Source organism: Pteropus alecto, unplaced genomic scaffold (assembly GCF_000325575.1).
Source record: "Pteropus alecto unplaced genomic scaffold, ASM32557v1 scaffold5, whole genome shotgun sequence".
Taxonomy (NCBI): Eukaryota; Metazoa; Chordata; class Mammalia; order Chiroptera; family Pteropodidae; genus Pteropus; species Pteropus alecto.
The window spans coordinates 18,569,658-18,587,500 of NW_006441953.1; the positions used below are offsets into that span (position 1 = coordinate 18,569,658).

A 17,843-nucleotide genomic window follows, 5' to 3' on the forward strand; every position below is an offset into this window, starting at 1 on the left:
TCAGCAAGCCAGGCTCTGGGCCAGTTTACAGACTCTGACAAGTCTCCTGCAGCTTTTCCCTTGCTCCTGCTTGTAATGGGGTATTATAACTTTGTTAACTGCCTCTAGTTTTCCTGCTTAGAGGAAGCTTTCTCTACCTACTTCTCCTCCCTCTGGAGAGAGGATTGCTTTACTCAGCCCAGGGAACGTCTGAAATTATTTGCTGCTACATCCGTATCTACCTTTTCTCCATCTTCCGAAATAGAGAAGATGAAGGCGAGACCATGCTTTCTGAATTCTCTGAGTCTCAGCAAAATGTAATTAATACATTTTTTCTTTTTCTAATCACGGGAGACTTCTCTGAGCCACCTAGTTACTGATTCTACTGCTCCCTCACTCCTCCTTGCATCTGCTCTTTGAAACTTGGCCTTGGTGCAGAAGTTATTCTGCTTCAAATTGCTTAAGCAGCCTCATTAGTGAAGTTGAGGACAGCCAGACCCTGCCGTGTTTCTTAAGAGACTTGGATTTTCCCTACCCCAAACATTTTAGAACACATGTGAATGCAATGACAAACTGGTGTCGTCACTATTCGTCCATTTGCTTCTACCGTTAGAAAACATCTCTTCAATTTAAAACACCCTTGTAACATGAGGTGTCACCTATTCATCCCTGGCCCCTGCTTTCTCTCTTCTTTCCACGTCTGGGTTTATTCTGTAACCACCGAATGGTAAGCCATCTTTGGGACCCAGTCTTATCACTTAATTTACTAAAAAATGTTAGTGAACGCTTGCCATGGTGCTAGGAAGAGCAGCTAAAAAGTTAGAGTTCCTACCTTCCAGAAGCTTCTAATTCAGACACTGCACAATGAACTCAAAAGAATTTGAAGTGAATATATACATATAGTATCCACTTCAAACTAGGTTCCTACTTAGATAAGGTGGTCAGGGAAGGTTTCTCAGAGGAGGTGACATTTACACCGGAGAAAAAATAGGAGCCGGCCATGCAAAATGAAAAGGGGCAGATCATTTAAGGTGATAGAAATGGCATGTGGGAAGAGAAAAAACCTGGTGTGCTTCAGGTTCTGCGAGGTCAGTGAGTGAGGTGGGAGCTGCCCAACCAGAGGGATGATGTGCTCGATGTCAGCAGGGCCAGACATTGCAGGGCCTTATGGGTCAAGGCGAAGAGTCTGGATTGTACTCTCAGTGTGATGGGAAACTGCTGAAGGGTTCTAAGTAGGGGAAGGATGTGAGTTGATGTATACTTAATAGATACTTCTCTCTGCTGAGTGGGAAGTGGACGGGAATGAGGAGTGATAAGTAAAAGTGGAAGCAGACAGGTCCCTGCAGTTGTCCAAGGGGAGATGACAGAGGCCTAGACTAGGTGGTCAGGGTCGGGGGAGGTGGAGAGAAAGAAGGTGGGGTGGGGCGTGACAACATTGCTGCTGGATGAGATCTGAGTGGTGGCGGAGCGGAGGTGTCTGCGATGCCTTCTGGGTTTTCAGCATCAATGAATCCGGCACCAATACGGGAGAGGTCTTTTCTGCCCATGGCTTTTAATGTGCTTTATCACTTAATACACTTCTCAGCAATCTGTCTTCTCTCTCTTTCTGGTTATATTCTTGTTACTCTCCATCCACACTCCAGTGGATAGAACTTTGAAGCGGCAATAATTACCTGTCTAAAGCCTAGATCAGGGGTCCCCAACCCTCTGGCTGCAGACTGGTACCAGTCCATGGCCTGTGAGGAACCGGGCCGCACAGCAGGAGGTGAGCAGTGGGTGGACAAGCCGGCAAGTACAGCTTCATCTGTATTTGCAGCCGCTCCTCTGCGCTAGCATCACTGCTTCAGCTCCACCTCAGGTCATCAGGCATTAGATTCTCATAGGAGCCCGGGGCCCTGGTGCCAGAAAGGTTGGGAACCGCTGGGCTAGAGCATGCAATGAATGCCTCTTGGCTCTGACCATGTGGGGGAGTGGTTAAGAGCACAGTCTCCAGAGCCAAACAGCCTGCTGTGCATCAGGGCTATTCCCCCTGACTAACGGTGCTCTCTCACCTGGCTTCCATAAGGCTTAGCTTCTTCAGTTGTAAAATAGGGTGAAGAAAATCGTACTTACCCCATAAGGTTGCTGGGAGGATTGGATGAGCGACTGCAGGTAAAGTCCTTAGAGCAGCACCTGGCATATGGGCTCAGTGTCAGCTCCTATTAGTGTAAGTCGGAAGGAAGCAGGTACTTTTGAGCTGCCTCTATTTCACTCTCCACCCACCTTTATAGCAGGATATAGTGTGTCGAGGCATCCCCCACGTAGATCCAATCCCATAGTGGGTTAACAAGAAAAAGCTATTTTACTAAGAATGTCAGAGGGACATAGAGGATGGAGATTTTCTTCCAAGTACACAGCATTTCATTTCAAAACCTCCATTGAAAATCTGACCTACAATGTAAATACGAGCAATTATATTTCAATAAATCTGGAAAAATGGTTATAAAAATAAAATAAAATACCAGTACATCATGTTAAAAAGAAAAAGAAAAAAAATCTGACCTCTTCTCTCCCTCTCTGGCCACTTGCAGCAAATCTACCGCCCTTCCCCAACTTCCTCCTTGCAGTTTTCCTGGCCTCCAGACCCAGACACCCCCTTTCACCTTACCCTAGGTTTTTTTAGAAACCACAATTGGTTTTGTCAATAGTAGGGAGGTAGGAGAAATTGGGGTGGGGGGCGGTGGGAAAGCATGTAGTGGAAAAAAGGGTAAACCTACTGAGCTAAGATTTTTATCTCAAGAGTTAGTGAAAGAATAGGAAATAAACCCAAGGAAAATAGAAGGAAAGAAATAATAAAGACCAGAAATCAAGGAAATAGAAAACAAAAGGAAGATTAACAAGACCGATTGTGGACCATTCTAGAAAATGCCTGACCAGTACTCCTCAAAACTGTCAGTCATGGAAAACAAGAAAAAGCTGAGAAATTGTCATAAACCAAAGAAACTAAGGAGACATGATGACTGAATGCAATGTGGTATCCTGGATTGGCTCATCGAAAAAGGCAAAGCAAAGGTCCAGTACAGTGAAGCAAGTAGCTTCAGGTAGAATTGATGCCAAGATCGGTACTAATGGCAAGTGAGGGACAGAAATTTGTGGATTTTCCTGAGGTCTTGAAAAAATCGATATCTTTATCCATTTGGTTTCTTAACTGGCAAGACCAAAGTGTCACAAGGGCTAGTACAGGCTCTGAGAAGCCCTTGGATATGAGGCCTTCGACTTTAGCTTTGAACTCTTCTTCGCTTCTGATTTCAAGGGATCTTGGGGATGTTTGGTAGGTTCTACCTACTGTCCTGGTTCTGTCCCAGTTATTTTTTCTTATGTCAGTGGACTTTGAAGATCATGTTAAAACCTGTATCTGGGCATGCACCCGATATAATGGGGAAGGCAGAGCGGAAGAAGAAATATTTTTCATTCAAGGGCCCAGGGGTTACAGTTAATGGCTGGGAGATAGGAAATATCTGTGAGTTATTTGAGAGATAGGAAGAGGTGGAGCGAAGATTAGGGGTTTAATGTAGTTAGAGTAGCACCCCTATTACCAGGAATTGATGAGGCTGACTATGTTTATTCAACTTGAGTGTTTAAGAGTAAATTGGGATGTTAGGAGTGTTTTTACTTCTCCAGAGCACCCTCATTTATCAAAATTAAGGGATTTTTTTTTTGTCTTGGTTTTCCTTTTATAAGTTAGGGCATTCTTTTTTCCCGTGTCTCTTCTGTTTATAATATCTACAGTGTCCTTGTCAAAAATGGTTGCTCAGGAAGTGGGCCACCTAGCTGTTTGGTCTGCAAGAGCATAGTTTATTTGGGATTCTGTCTCATTTTTATTCTAACTCCCTCTCAAAATGTTCTGACAGGTGTTTTAATTCAGGCAAAGGTGCTGTTTTCCATTTTAATTTATATTTTTGAATTAGGCTTCCAGTTTCAGGTTTAACTCCACTGACAGAATGAGATAAAAGCTTTTACACCAGCACCTTCATTAACTCCTGAATGTTGTCACAAGGTATTTTTCTCCTCTATCATCATCTTTTTTCCCGTTTGTATGATTGAATTCAGATCCAATCAATTTTTATTGGAAATGTTTGGGGATACTACTTTTAAGAAGACTTTGCCCTACCTATCATGCTTTTTTTTTTTTTTTTTTTTTTTGACCCTAGATTTATTGTGGAGAGATCCTGTAGATCAGTGGTCCCCAACCTTTTTGGCACCAGGAACTGGTGCTCCTATGAGAATCTAATGCCTGATGATCTGAGGTGGAGCTGAGGCGGTGATGCTAGCGCTGGGGAGTGGCTGCAAATATAGATAGATGAAGCTTAGTTCATTTGCCAGCTGCTCACCTCCTGCTGTGCGGCCCGATTCCTATCAGGCCATGGACTGATACCAGTCCCAGCCTGGGGGTTGGGGACCCCTGCTGTAGATCGCTTTCTGGGCCAGTTCAAACAGCTTTTGCCATCAAAGATTTAGCATCTGAGGTTCTGACCAATATGTGTAAAGCTGATATAGGTTAGGTAATCCTGAATCATATGCACCCAAAAGAATTTTAAATTCTTCTAGGAATAGTTGCTGGTCTTGTTAGAATGTTGAGAGATCTTCATTTATAGCTCTTAATTCATCTTGGGTCTAAAGTTTAAATTCTACAGTTGCCTGCATACCTGGGCTCATTGGAGGGAGAGATTTTTACAGGCAACTAGCATTTTGTGGTCTTAGCGGAGTTGTTGGGAAAAGGTAGGGGGTTTGGTCAAGAGGAAGAGAAGGGAGTAGTTGACATTGGTGAGGAAGAGAGAAATCAGAAGGATAAAGGTAAAGAGGGATATTGGATAAAGGGAAGCAACTGAAGGACAGAAGAGGGAGGATTTACTAGAAAATGAGTCTAGTTTGTTGCTGCCTAAGTTTGTCAAATTGCTCATTAGCTTTGGCTAAAGAATCTTTTACTGAAATAATCTTTGAACCAGAATTTCTTTTGGAGGCCTCTGAATACCAATCAAAAACAGCTGCCCATTGACCTGATAAATCTTAATCCTCCTTCTTTTCTAAGCTGCCTATCAAATAAAAAAATTATTCAAGTCAAATGTTCCTCAGAGTGGCCACTGAAGGCCCAAATCCTCATTGCTGAAGTTATGTCAATTATAGAGCGAGGCATCAGAATTAGGATTATAATAAGAACACATAAGCACAGCAGTTTTTCCTAAAGAAGGAAAGGATTTAGCCTTAGATGACCCCAGGAAAGCTGGCAACAGTTGGTTTAAAGTGATGCTTGTGTTCTTTGTGTCGTAGGCCCCCCACCTAATGGTTGGCCCTCTCCGAACACAGACCCGACAATCTGTGCTCCATGGCAGGTGAAAAATTAGAGTAAACTCTCTCTAAATAAAAGGCAAATTCTTAGGATAAAAAAAAAAAAAATCAAGATAGAAGGAGAGCCTCAGCTAGGTTCACTGGTGATTCACAAAAATGTTTGTCCAAATGGATGTCAGTCTGATGAGAATTGCAAACTCACCGGTCTGAGAGGCTAGCTCCGACAATAAGCTTATAGGGCTTATGATTCTCCTGATGACAAACGACATTTTTAGATAGCATAGGACAAAGCAGAAGTACAAAGGAGAGCCAAAGGATGAAGGGAAATGGCTTGATTCCAACAAGGATGCCAAATAAATGTGGACGAATAACAGAAGCTGGGTACCTGACTTTGAAGAGCTGAAGAACTCAATGCAACGATAGCAGAGTTCATATTAGCCACTGACTTACCATGTTACCACTGACTCGACAAGCCGCAGCAGCAAGACACGAAAGGCCTCTGTGGGTACCACATCTGGTCGAAGGCTGAAGTCCATGGTGATGGACAGTGCAGACTGTCTCAGTGGAGTCTCCAGGAAAACTGTGGAAGTAAATGAAGGCCACCCAAATAACAAACAGAGACTACTCAGAGCTTGCTAGAGCATTGCATTTGCATTGGGTAGACTCAAAGGGAGGCAGGAGAGGGGAAAAGCTTTAAGGTGAAAAAAGTAAGAAGGCTTCAAGTGTACTCAGGTTGGAGGTTTTGGCAAGGGGAAGGTGGGAGTGGGCTAACTAGAAACAGGTATCACATGTCATTGGTTTGGGGAGCATATATGGCTTTCTCCAGTTAGTCCTGAGGTGGAAGCAGGTGAAAAAATTGGGAAGCTGGCAGTCACTGACCGTGTCTTAACTGTTCTGGGCAGATTGCTGCAGGGGATGTGGTTTGGCTTCCTGGGCTACTTGCTGCAGAGGTTGTAGGTTGGGGTTCTCATCACATATGGTCTGGCCCCTGTCCATCTGTATAATCAGTCTATCAAGGTGAAGATGTCATTGAGAAGTTAGATCTCATTTAATCACCATAACTATGTCCTTGCTGTCCCTATTTTACAGATGAGGAAAGCAAAGCTCAAGAGTCTGGGTAATGTATCAAAAGTCATGTAACTAGTGAGACAAGCAGAATTTAGACCTACAAATGTTGGACCTATTTTTAACCATGTTACATCTTGTAAAGGCAATGAAATTTTTTCATTAGGTGAGTTAATGGATGAAAATAATTTTGGAGCACTTCTTTTAAAATTGTCTCTGCAACCTGCGGGATTTTTGTTTGTTTGTTTGTTTGTTTTTTAGTGAAGGCATGTCTTGATGGATTTAATTTTTGGAAACAAACATTTTTCCAAATTAAGACTGGTGAACAATGTGAGACAACCTGCTGGCACAAAACCTAGTGTGTCCATTCAGTTATAAGATGGATCTTGGGATTTTTGCATATTTTGCATGTGATCGACAAAAGTTGCTTTGAAGGCTTTTCTAAAGGAAAAGTTGTAAAAATAGTTGCATTTTGGGAATAAGAACTCAACTTTTCCAAAGTTTGAAGGCTAATGCTTATTTTAAAAAATAAGCTAAATTCTCAATATTTTGTGATTTACCTTTCTGTATAGTTTTATACGGTTCTCAAATTATCTACATCATTCAACGAATATTTGTTGAACATCAATTAGATGTTCATGTGTGCTTTGAATACAGATATGAAATACAGTCCTGTCAGTCAGGAGCTCAGAGTCTGATTAAGGAAGATAGAAAATTAACAACTGAAATGCAAATTAGACAAGTAGCATGGCTGTTAAATGGCAGGATACTCTGAGCACATGTAGTAGGAATAGTAGTGAGTTGGTACACGTTAAACAATAGATTCCTGGGGAGGTGGGATGGAAAGGTAAGGGCCTGATTTACAGCATTTGCTGATTTCCTTGGTGTAAATACTCCCACATGATGCCACTAAAACAGGATTTGGACAGATGTGCAGCAGTACACTCATTATATCCTATTTCCACTATATAGATACAATCGATATAATGTCGAAAGCATAGATAATAGTAAAATGTAGTAAAATAATTACGAAGTGATGAGTTTGAGCATTTATTACTTTTGTTTTTAATACAGTTAATTCTAAAGTTACATAATATATTGCTAAAGAGCAGCTGTATTCAAAAACCAGCTCACGAAATTACTGAACATTTAACAATCAGCTCTTGCAAGTGAGTACGAACCAGCGCAAGCGGGCTGTAGCACACTACTGGACAAGAGCAACATCAGGAATTACTGTGTACTCACTTAAGGTGACGATTGCAAGGAAATCTAAGGCAGAGATCCTACCTTTTCGTTTCTATATCTCTGATACCTAGTGCTAAGTTGTTGAATGGTCAAAGTAAATCATTAATTCAATATTTTAAAAAAATTTAGCACCTACTGTATTCTGGGCACCATTGTGGGGTGGGAATGGCAGCAAAAACCAAGGCCCTTCTTGCGGGGAGTTTACATTCATAGCTGTGTGTGTGTACATCAAGAAATATCTGTCGTAACAGGTGGTGATGATTAGAGTTAGGGTTAAAAATTCTGTAGTGCAAAAGAAAAAAGGAGTGGGGCATTGCTATTTCATAAAGAGTTGTCAGGAAATTTTAAATGTTGAGACTTATAAAGATAAGGGTGAAAGATTCTGGATCTGAGAAACATGGTCTAAGTAAGGCTGAAGCACAGACTCCCCAAATCTCACCGTTCAACAGGACTGGAACACAGTGCTCTCAAGAAAGTTTCCTTCAGAGGAGCCCACGCAGCTGCCCTTTACTTTCCTCAGCCCCTCTGCCCAAGTGCAAAGTCCCTCCTTCAAGTCGGTCTCAGGAACACCAGGGATTAATTAGACCAATCAGACGCAGCGAGGAGGGGCTAATTCTCAGTAGCATCTGAAGCCTACCAAACGCGCTGACACTCCTGCGCATGCTCAAATTCTTCAGTTTCTAGCACACTAGCTGGGGTTGTTCGCGCATGCGCGAAAGCGAGACTTAGCTATTTGACCCAAGGCCTTGCCGTACCGTCCAGTAGGCCGGTTGCATTCTCGTTCCGGGTGTGTCGTCTGTTGACTGTTATTTCAGGACAGTCGTCTGTTGACTGTTATTTCAGGACAGTCACCACCACCGACATGAACCGCGAGAGCTTCGCGGCGGCCGAGCGGCTGGTGTCGCCGGCTTACATGCGGCAGGGCTGCGAGGCCCGCCGTTCTCATGAGCACCTCATACGCCTGCTTCTGGAGAAGGTACCGCGCTGTTTAATTTCCCCCTCGCCCGGAGCCGCCGCGCTGCCAGGCCCGCCCCGCCTCCCTGGTAGTGCTGAGTCCTGCCTCGCGCGCTCCTATTTGCTGGTTGAGACCTGTCCCCAGAGTCTGTCTCAGCTTGACATGCACAATAGTGACTTGCTGCACTCAGCTCCTCAACCTCACCAAAGCCGGCAAAACCCAGAGTGTTGCTCAGCTCCTTCTCAACCTCACCAAAGCCGGCAAAACCCAGAGTGTTCCTAGGGCACGTATGGGTTCGGGATTTTGAGTCCCATTTTATTTAGCTTTGGGATGCGTAAGTGTGTGGAAGTCTCAGTTGGTTTCCTTTTTTTGTTTGTTTGCGGAAAGGCCAAAGTTCGCATCGCCCATCTTTCACTCCTCCCTGGGACTCGGGAAACACATGTTTGTAAACCACGATATACCAACTCGAAGCAAGTGCTGCCTCGGAACTTCACAGGTCTTGCTCCTGCCAGGATTTCTGGATTTTAATTGCACTAAATTTAGACAACCCATAGTTTTAACACTATGGTTTGAAGAATCTTCGTTGAAATTAAGGTTTATTGGTTTCCAGTTACTTTAACATACTGCAGCTTGAAATCTGAGTCGATCTCATCGAGTGCATTTATCACTTTGCAATCCAAATAATTGTAATACAGTGTAGGGTAAACATACTGCCTATTCGAGTGCTAAATTTGTGCCTGAATTTTTGAAAGCAAAGAGCATGGCAAAATACACCTTAAAAAGTTTTAAAAGCCACTGAGGTAGGCTTCTAGGGAACGATGGTTTTCTTAAATATAATTGTAAGTTTTTGTTTGTTTGTTTTTAAGGGCAAATGTCCAGAGGATGGCTGGGATGAAAGCACACTTGAACTCTTCCTACACGAGCTTGCCATAATGGATAGCAACAATTTCCTGGGCAATTGTGGTGTGGGAGAAAGGGAAGGGAGAGTGGCATCTGCATTAGTTGCTCGGCGTCATTACAGGTATTTTTTCAAGAAGCTTGTGAAAACTTTTTTTTGCTTTGTTTTTTGTTTGTTTAAAAACAATGGTAGCAGTTTTCATCATATTATAAAATGTCCCTTTGTAACCTACTTTGTTCAAATGGGCATGTAAACTAGATGCAGCGGAGATGGGAACAATTTATCTGAGTAGGTACTTTTTGAGACAGTAAGGTAAAAGTTCTAGTATGTGGTGGTCACCATGTCAGGTTCTGGGTGATTAACAGAACTGGCTGTTGATTCCGTTGAGAATGTTTAACCTAATAAACTTATTTTATGTAAAAGTTTAAAGTACGTTAAGGTGTTTATAGTTTCACATGTTTCTTTTGTAGAAAACTAATAAACTTATTTGGTGTAAAAGTTTAAATATGTTAAGGTTGTTTATAGTTTTCCATGTTTCCTTTTTACAATTGCAAGTTTTTTTGGAGAATGATGTATAATAGGTACAACTTTAAAATGTTGTTCATCTACATCTAAACTATATCCGTTTTATAAGTACCTTTATTGCAATAGATATAGGAAAAAGTATTTAATTTTAAATTATTAAAATTACTGCATTATTTTAGAAAGCTTTTCATCAATTCTGGTAATCATTTAATTGATAGTGATTTCAGATAACATCATTTATCTGTTCTCCAGCCTTAATGTGAAATACAAGTAAACTCTTAAAAACTGTTTTCCTTGATTTTAACTCAGATGGCCTCCATGTGGCTTTGGCTTCTCCCAGCATGGTATCTGGATTATAAGAGGGAGCCCCCTAGTTGGAAAGCTTCAAGGCTTCTTACGATCTAGCTCAGAAGTTCCAGACCATCACTTCTGCTAGATTCTTTCTGGCCAAGCAACTCAGTAAGGCCAGCCCAGATTCAAGTGGAGGGAATTAGACTCCATCTCTTGGTGTGGCAGTACCATATAGGCATAGGGAAAAAAGGAATTGGCGGTGGCCGGCCATCTTTGGAGACTAAGTAACACAGCATAATTGATGAATTTTTTAATTTAATAGGATATTTTCCTATTATCAATAGTTTATGAAAATACATCTACAGTAGTCAAGTATTGCTTCTGTTTTTTGTTGTTGTTGTTGTTATTGTATTTGTATACTTATGCAGTGGATTACTTAGAACACTGAATATTTTTGTCCAGTTGTTGACCCATTTTTTGCTTAGGTTAATTCATGGAATTGGACGATCGGGTGATATTTCTGCTGTGCAACCAAAAGCTGCTGGTTCTAGCCTTTTGAACAAAATTACCAATTCTTTGGTCTTGGACATCATAAAGTTGACTGGTATGTACTGTGTTAATCATTAAAACTTTTGGCTAACTAGCCACACACTCCTTTGCCCAATTTCTTGTATTAATACCTCTTTCCAAAAAGGATGTAAACATCTTTTGAAAAGTTGTATATATCTTTAGAATAATGTAGAGAATCAGAGGTATAAGCATGGAGGATGAATTTGGCTCTAAGATTCCTGAGACCAAGTACAGAAGAAGCTCTAAGTCTACACAACCCTTTATTTGCTAGAAGTATATAATTTCAAGAAGGGTGCTGGTTTTTCAATGGAATAACTAATTTCTGTTTTACTTCGTATTCCTAGGTGTCCATGCAGTGACCAACTGCTTCGTAGTGCCTATGGCAACTGGTATGAGTTTAACCCTGTGTTTCTTAACATTACGACACAAACGACCAAAGGCAAAGTATATTATATGGCCACGAATAGACCAGAAGTCCTGCTTTAAATGCATGATCACTGCAGGTAAAAGAAGACAAGCGGTATATATAATGTCTTTCATATCACAGTGAGACATTTCTAACTTTTTATGTAGAGATGGCTGAATGAAAAGAAACTAAACCTATTCCTATTTCTTTTTATTGTGGTAGTAACTGTATAGCTTCATGACATTATGTACATTTATATTGTTGTGCAGCCATCACCACCATCCATCTTGAGAACTTTTTCATTCTCTTAAACTGAAATTCTGCCCATTAAAGAGTAACCACCCTCTCCCCACTAACCCTTTCCCTAGCACTCATCATTCTACTTTATGTCTCTACCAATTTGACTACTCTAGGTCCTTTGTGTAAGTGGAATTATATTTTCCTTTGTGACTGGCTTATTTCACTTAGCATAATATCTTTAAGGTTTATCCATGCTTTAGTCTTTTTCTTTAAGACCGACTGATATCCCATTCTGTGTGTATGTACATGCGTGTGTGTATATATCCCACATTTTGTTTATTCATTCATTGATGGAAACTTGGGTTGTTGGCACCTTTTGGCTATTGTGAATGATGCTTTTGTGAATAATGCAGCATCATTCACACATGGGTGTACAAATACCTGTTTGAGACCCTGCTTTTTAAATTCTTTTGGGTAGCTACTCAAAAGTAGAATTTCTGGATCATTTGTTACTGTTCTTTCGAATGGGAGTATGATTACCTCACTTGATTGTTTCGAGGATAAATGGGATGACATAACGGTAATCCCTGGAGCATAAAAAGTGTTTAGGAATGTTTGTTGTATATACACGAGTGGAGTATACGTAAATTATTGCCATGAATCAAAGTGCAAGAATACAGGCATCATTAAGTGTAGGTGAGACAAAACCTTTAAATTAGTGTTTTAGTATTTGACTTGCTTAAGTCAAGTTGAATTTGAGAATTTAAGGTTGTTATTAAATGGTTAGAGTCTGTTGCATGAAATGAACAGTATAGGACTATAATTAACTGAATAAATCTAAAACTCATGTAAAGGGATTCATAGTAAGGACATATAGCAGAAACTGATAGGCTTTTAAAAATATACTGATTTAGGTGGCATGAAGTTGTGGCATAAATTTATATCTTGTTAACCAAAGAATTGATAACCAAACTTATAGAAAAGATTGCCACATTGGAAGACTGGAAAGTTCCAAAAGATGTTAGGATTTGGACTACAATTTACAGTTTATTCTTTTTTAGGATAGCCTCTAAGGAACCAAGATAGTTGTAGTCTTTTTCAAAAAACTAATATTTTAAGTATTTGAAAGCTGAAATAAGGTCAGGTTGAGAGAATTTGAGAAATAATAGAAAATTAGCTGTCCTCAGGAAGCTACAATTCAAAGTTTCATATGTTTGTTTTAATGGCTATGAAGGTAAAGATATAAAGCTTGGACATCTCTGAATCAACATATTTGAAATGTTGATTTTATACTGGCTGAAGTTTTATATTTCTGTAGATAGAATATAGACAACTTGATGTGGATCCTAAAACACAAAAGAAAACTACTTGCCCTTAACTTTGCTATAACTTTCTGTGTGACCCTGGGGAAGCCACTTAATTTTCCTGAACTTTGGTTCCCTTATCTTTGAAATAAATGAGTTGAGCTAAATGGTTTCTAAATTCTTGCAGCTTTTAAATCTTAAATCCATGAATTTAGCCTGCTGCGAGATTAGGTGTTTGGGGACACTGAAGATGTGACTACATGATAACATTATGTGCAAAATTTCCCAGGTTAATTTTATACAATTTCTGAGACTTAATACTTAGTTTTTACTTTTACCCTAAGTACTTAGTGGTGTCACAAACTTGATTAATATAAGTGCTTTGTATATTATTTAGTGTATATATTGTTTATACAACATTTTAAGATTATACCTAAATATTTACTATATAAGGTCACGTAGTTATTATTTGGGTGAACTTTTGATTATATGCTAGTTAAGTGTACTAATTCCATTGAAAATTGGAAAACAATTTTTACGTTTAAATTACAGAAGGCTCTTGTAAGCTATGAGATGGGTCAGTGATCTGTAGGCTCCTAAAATTTATTATACTTTTCTTTAGAGATAAAACATTAAGGTGATGATTGTGATTTGTTTCAATACTTGAATTATTTTTGTCCATCTCTGAAATAAAGTGAACTTTAAAATAAAACTTAAATATTTTCAGAGAATGGGTAGATTTACTTTTCTGAGTACTGAAATTGAACTGGATTAAATGATCCTTTTTGTGATCAATGACTGTGTTATTACTTTTATAGATATCTATTTAATGTTTTGTTTCCTTCCCCAAATTAGTCTTTCTTGTCATAGCAGAAGTTTAAATAGATTTGTGGTCCTAATTGTAGTCTAGTTGTCCTTTAGATTATTTTGACCTGCCTTTGACTCATACCAGTATTGAGCCAGGTCTTTATTGCTAGAGGAGGATTCATCAAGGAAAATAAATATTTAGAGTTTTTGTGTGAAATAGTACTGCTTCCTAGAGTTCCATGATCTTCCCTTATTTTTGTTTACACTAACATCTTACTTCTGTTTGGCTTGGTTAGGTTTTGAGCCTGTGGTGATAGAGAACATTTTAGACGGTGACGAGCTGCACACAAACCTGAAAGCAGTGGAGGCCAAAGTCCAGGAACTTGGGCCTGATAACATTCTGTGTGTTCATTCTACTACATCCTGTTTTGCTCCAAGAGTGCCTGATCGGTAACTGATTTAGGAATATTGTCCTTTGGGGGGCCATCATTTTAAAAATAAAATGCATGTATAGTAATTCTCAGAGATGCTTAAGTAACATTTGTCAGTAAATAGGTGAATGAATGCTTTTAACAAAATAGATTGACTTTGTGGAGCAACAGCATAATTGATTGAGAAAATAAAAATTTGATAAAGAAGGAGGAAAAGCAACTAAATACTGAGTGGAGCAAATGCAGAGCATGTTTTCTTTTTTTCTGTTTTCTGATCTCTTAGCATCTTCCTCCTTATTATTTAATAGATGTTTCTAAGCTACATGATGGATTTACTTGTTTTCATTACTACCTCTACTTCTTTGATTTTATAGTTTTCATAAATAGAAAACAGTGTAAAGTATCAGCATGATACGTATCAGCATTAACAGATTTTAAACAAAAAATTTTAGGATTATTTATTGCCCTTTGAATTTTTTTTAATTGGAAGATTACACTTAGGTATACATAGTGATTGTCTTTGTATTTTGAAAAAAATGCAAATATTTAAGAAAATAAAAAAAGCAAATGTTTATTTTTCCAAAGGATGGCCACAAATTTTTATTTGGAAAGTGTAGTAGGCTTAGGTATAGGAATACAGATTTCTAGTTTTGACAGCAAGTCTGTTGTATTTTAACATTTTGAATAGAAGCACTAGTAATTTGTAAAAACTACATAGACTTTGGATTATTTTTATAGCATCAAGTTATACTTTGGTTTTTATGAAATCACATCATTCGGCAGTAATGAATGCATATTGGCTTTTATTATAGGCAGACTTTAAGAGACAATGTTAAAGCCATACTCTTGAAAATTTACCTTGCCTCAATTATGAGTATGAATTTGATTGTAAGATTATATTGTGTATGCTTTATTTATTACTTACCAATCATATTTTAAATTTACATTGAAATAGTAATGCTATTTTTCATTGATGGTTTTGTTATCTAGAGAAATTTTAATATGATGGAAATAAATCACATTTCCAAAAACAGCATATAGATATTTATACTCATTAGATTATTAATCCTTGAGGATAATTTGTTTTTGTTTAATGTATTACTTCCTTTGGAAAAAATCGTATTTTTCTTAGCAGAATTTTCATATGCTGCCTTTTAGTGGTGTAATATGATGAATGTTTCTTATAAGAGTGAACTTTAAGAAAATGGTGATGCACCATTATTAGTAATATGGTTGAATTTCTGATTTTATTAAATTTAAATACATTTGATTTCTTTACATTAAGCTTAATTCTTTTATAGTCTTAATTTGAATGGGCATATATTGTCTTTATTAGTTCATTAATTGGACAGAGAGCATTGTAGGGCAAAATCAGTCAAAGGAATGGTTAAAAAAAAGGAAGTGTATCATTTCTTCTAATTAATAAATACCTTAAATTTGCTTCTAAGTTAGAATACAGTTTGATTCACATGGAAAATATTTTTTTCAAGTCTCTGCCTTTTGTCGAATATCTTTATATATACTCTATTAGCAGATTTGATCAATTCAGAATATTTAAAACTACTTACAAGTGATTTTTTTTAAAATAGTACTTTATGTTATTATGGTGCCTTCCTCTCAAGGAAATTTATTATTAAAGTTTGCTTTCATTAGAACACAAACATGTGAAAGTGCCTTTTATGAAGAAAACACTGTGTGTATCCCAGGTCTGTTTTGTTAAAAACAACACCTGATTAGTTTAACAGAAAGATTTTCTGTGTTGATTTGTGAGACTTATGAAAAGGAATGATAAAATGAGTTTTTAATTCATAAAACTTGAAGTAAATCGTCAACTTCCGACAGAGGAACAAAATAATGTTATTCCTATTTGTACTTTAAAAACAATGCACATCTGTAAATAATATATTGTGCATTAATGGATGTGAAAACTATATATATTTGAAATACATCCTGTGGGAAAGAACTTTTATTGTGTAAAAATTCTTTGGTTTAAAATTCTTTTATTATAGAAAGAATATTTTCTTTAAATTAATTGTATTTAACCATGGGATTTAGTTTTAGCTTCACAGCATGAAGACGTTTCCATTAGGGGTGACCTCAGTCACAAGTAGTATTTGATTTTGCAAAGGAATATCATTTATTATACTCTAATTGAAATCTAATTACCTTACTTTGCATAAGGTTACTCTCAGATTGACTTAATATGAAAGTGAAAATTGTCACATGAAAAAGTAAGAGTGAACTTAAAACCAGCAGCTATTTAAAAGATTCTTCAGTATTCAAGTTGTTGGAAAATGTTATTTTGGTACTGAAACATTTTAATGTTCTGTATTTTTTTAATACATTGAAATCTGAAAATATATTTTTTACGTTATAGGATGTTTAATGTGAGCTTTCTTAAGATTTCAAAATATACTAATTTTGTAGATATTAGCTTTAGTATAAGCATTTAAACATGAATATACAGCCTTGTAAAGGGTCATTATAAATAATCTGCTTCTTGCTTTTTATATAGGAAATTTTAAAGTGACTTAAAAGCTACCAACTATACAGATTTTTATAAATACACATTTTGTCACTTATTGGTAACAATTTAAAAGTTTTTTAAAGTTTATCCTAAAGTACCTGTTATGTATTTCCAAACTGCCGAATTACATGCTTAAATACTGCTGTAGAAATTTCAGTTTTCTCATTTTTTCCTAATGTACATTAAGAATATTAAAATAATTTTCACGTTATAATTTATAAAAGCACAGTGCGACTGTGTCTTTCTGTTGAATATTTATAGATTAGAAGAACTGGCTGTGATTTGTGCTAGTTATAGCATTCCACATATAGTCAACAATGCTTATGGATTGCAGTCTTCAAAGTGTATGCACCTCATTCAGCAGGTAAGAGACTAAAAGGATGTGTCAAGAGAATATGGATTTTAACATAGTATATGGTTATTATCTGTTTTTTCTTAAAATCTGATATAGTAAAACTTGTTATCTAGCGCCTTTTACTTTCTGGAGCATTAGAAATTTACATTCAATATTCACTCAGTAAAAGTCATTTTATGGTAGTATGGTGGCAATTGGACTAATAGCTTAGGTCAGAACCAACATAGAAATACTTAAGTAGCTTAGTTTTTGGCTTTCTGAGGATGTTTCATTACCAAGATTCTCATTTTTCTAATATACTGGATTATAGTATTTTTAAAACAATGTTGATGATTTGTCCTATATTTAATATTTAAAGAATCACTTTACCCTCTTTTCCTAGACTAGAAAAGACTTCACTTATAAACATTCTAGCATATAACTATGGAGTTAGCAAGTTTTTAAAAATTTATGACATTTTATTTTTATAAGCATCAGCTAGATCCCAGGCATCTGTTTTAGAGTCTTATTTTGAAAATATGACTTGGCTGGCCGTCCCGCTCAGAATAAGAGTCACCGCCGTGGCCTGCTCTGCTTTGTGTTTTTGGGTCTCTGCAGCTTCTCTGATTTCACTTTCCGCTGCTCTTTCTTGCCACAGGTGCCTCCTTACTGTTTCTCCGTCACACCACATGTGTGCACTCCACCAGGCTCTTGCTCATTCCTTGCGCTAGATTGCTTTTCTAGAGAGTTGCATGGCTTCTTACCTCACTTTTTTTTTAGGCCAATGAAACCTTCTCAGACACCTGATCTAATGTAACACCTTCCTCTTCCTTGCCAGCATTTCTATTTCCCTTTTCCTGTTTTACCATATTAATTTTAAGGTGCACATTTTTTTCACTTTATAACATCTCTGAAAAATTGGGATGTTTTACAGTCATTGG

The 17,843-nt window shown here is 37.8% G+C and overlaps 1 protein-coding gene and 1 long non-coding RNA gene across 7 annotated transcripts in view; one reads left to right on the top strand and one right to left on the bottom strand.

The window, feature by feature from the left end:
* LOC107196199 overlaps nt 1–8,329 on the bottom strand; it is a 32,122-nt gene extending 23,793 nt beyond the window's left edge. For 2 of the 5 annotated variants that reach the window (XR_001517567.2, XR_003048471.1), the window contains exons 1-3: nt 8,054–8,329; nt 5,755–5,884; nt 2,092–2,177 (exon numbers count right to left, since the gene is read on the bottom strand). This is a non-coding gene — a long non-coding RNA (uncharacterized LOC107196199). The remainder of the gene's footprint in view (nt 1–2,091; nt 2,178–5,754; nt 5,885–8,053) is intronic. The other 3 variants (XR_003048469.1, XR_001517566.2, XR_003048470.1) reach the window with 3 other exon arrangements.
* An 18-nt stretch (nt 8,330–8,347) lies between these two features.
* Nucleotides 8,348–17,843, top strand: part of SEPSECS (Sep (O-phosphoserine) tRNA:Sec (selenocysteine) tRNA synthase) — a 29,240-nt gene continuing 19,744 nt past the window's right edge. Inside the window, exons 1-6 of one of the 2 annotated variants that reach the window (XM_006918955.3) lie at nt 8,348–8,590; nt 9,436–9,590; nt 10,769–10,887; nt 11,198–11,356; nt 13,907–14,060; nt 16,830–16,932. In XM_006918955.3, the coding sequence (XP_006919017.1) occupies nt 8,477–8,590; nt 9,436–9,590; nt 10,769–10,887; nt 11,198–11,356; nt 13,907–14,060; nt 16,830–16,932 (804 nt within the window). In that variant the 5' untranslated portion in view covers nt 8,348–8,476. Of the gene's footprint in view, nt 8,591–8,804; nt 9,066–9,435; nt 9,591–10,768; nt 10,888–11,197; nt 11,357–13,906; nt 14,061–16,829; nt 16,933–17,843 lie in introns of those variants that run through there. The other variant, XM_015595030.2, reaches the window with a different exon arrangement.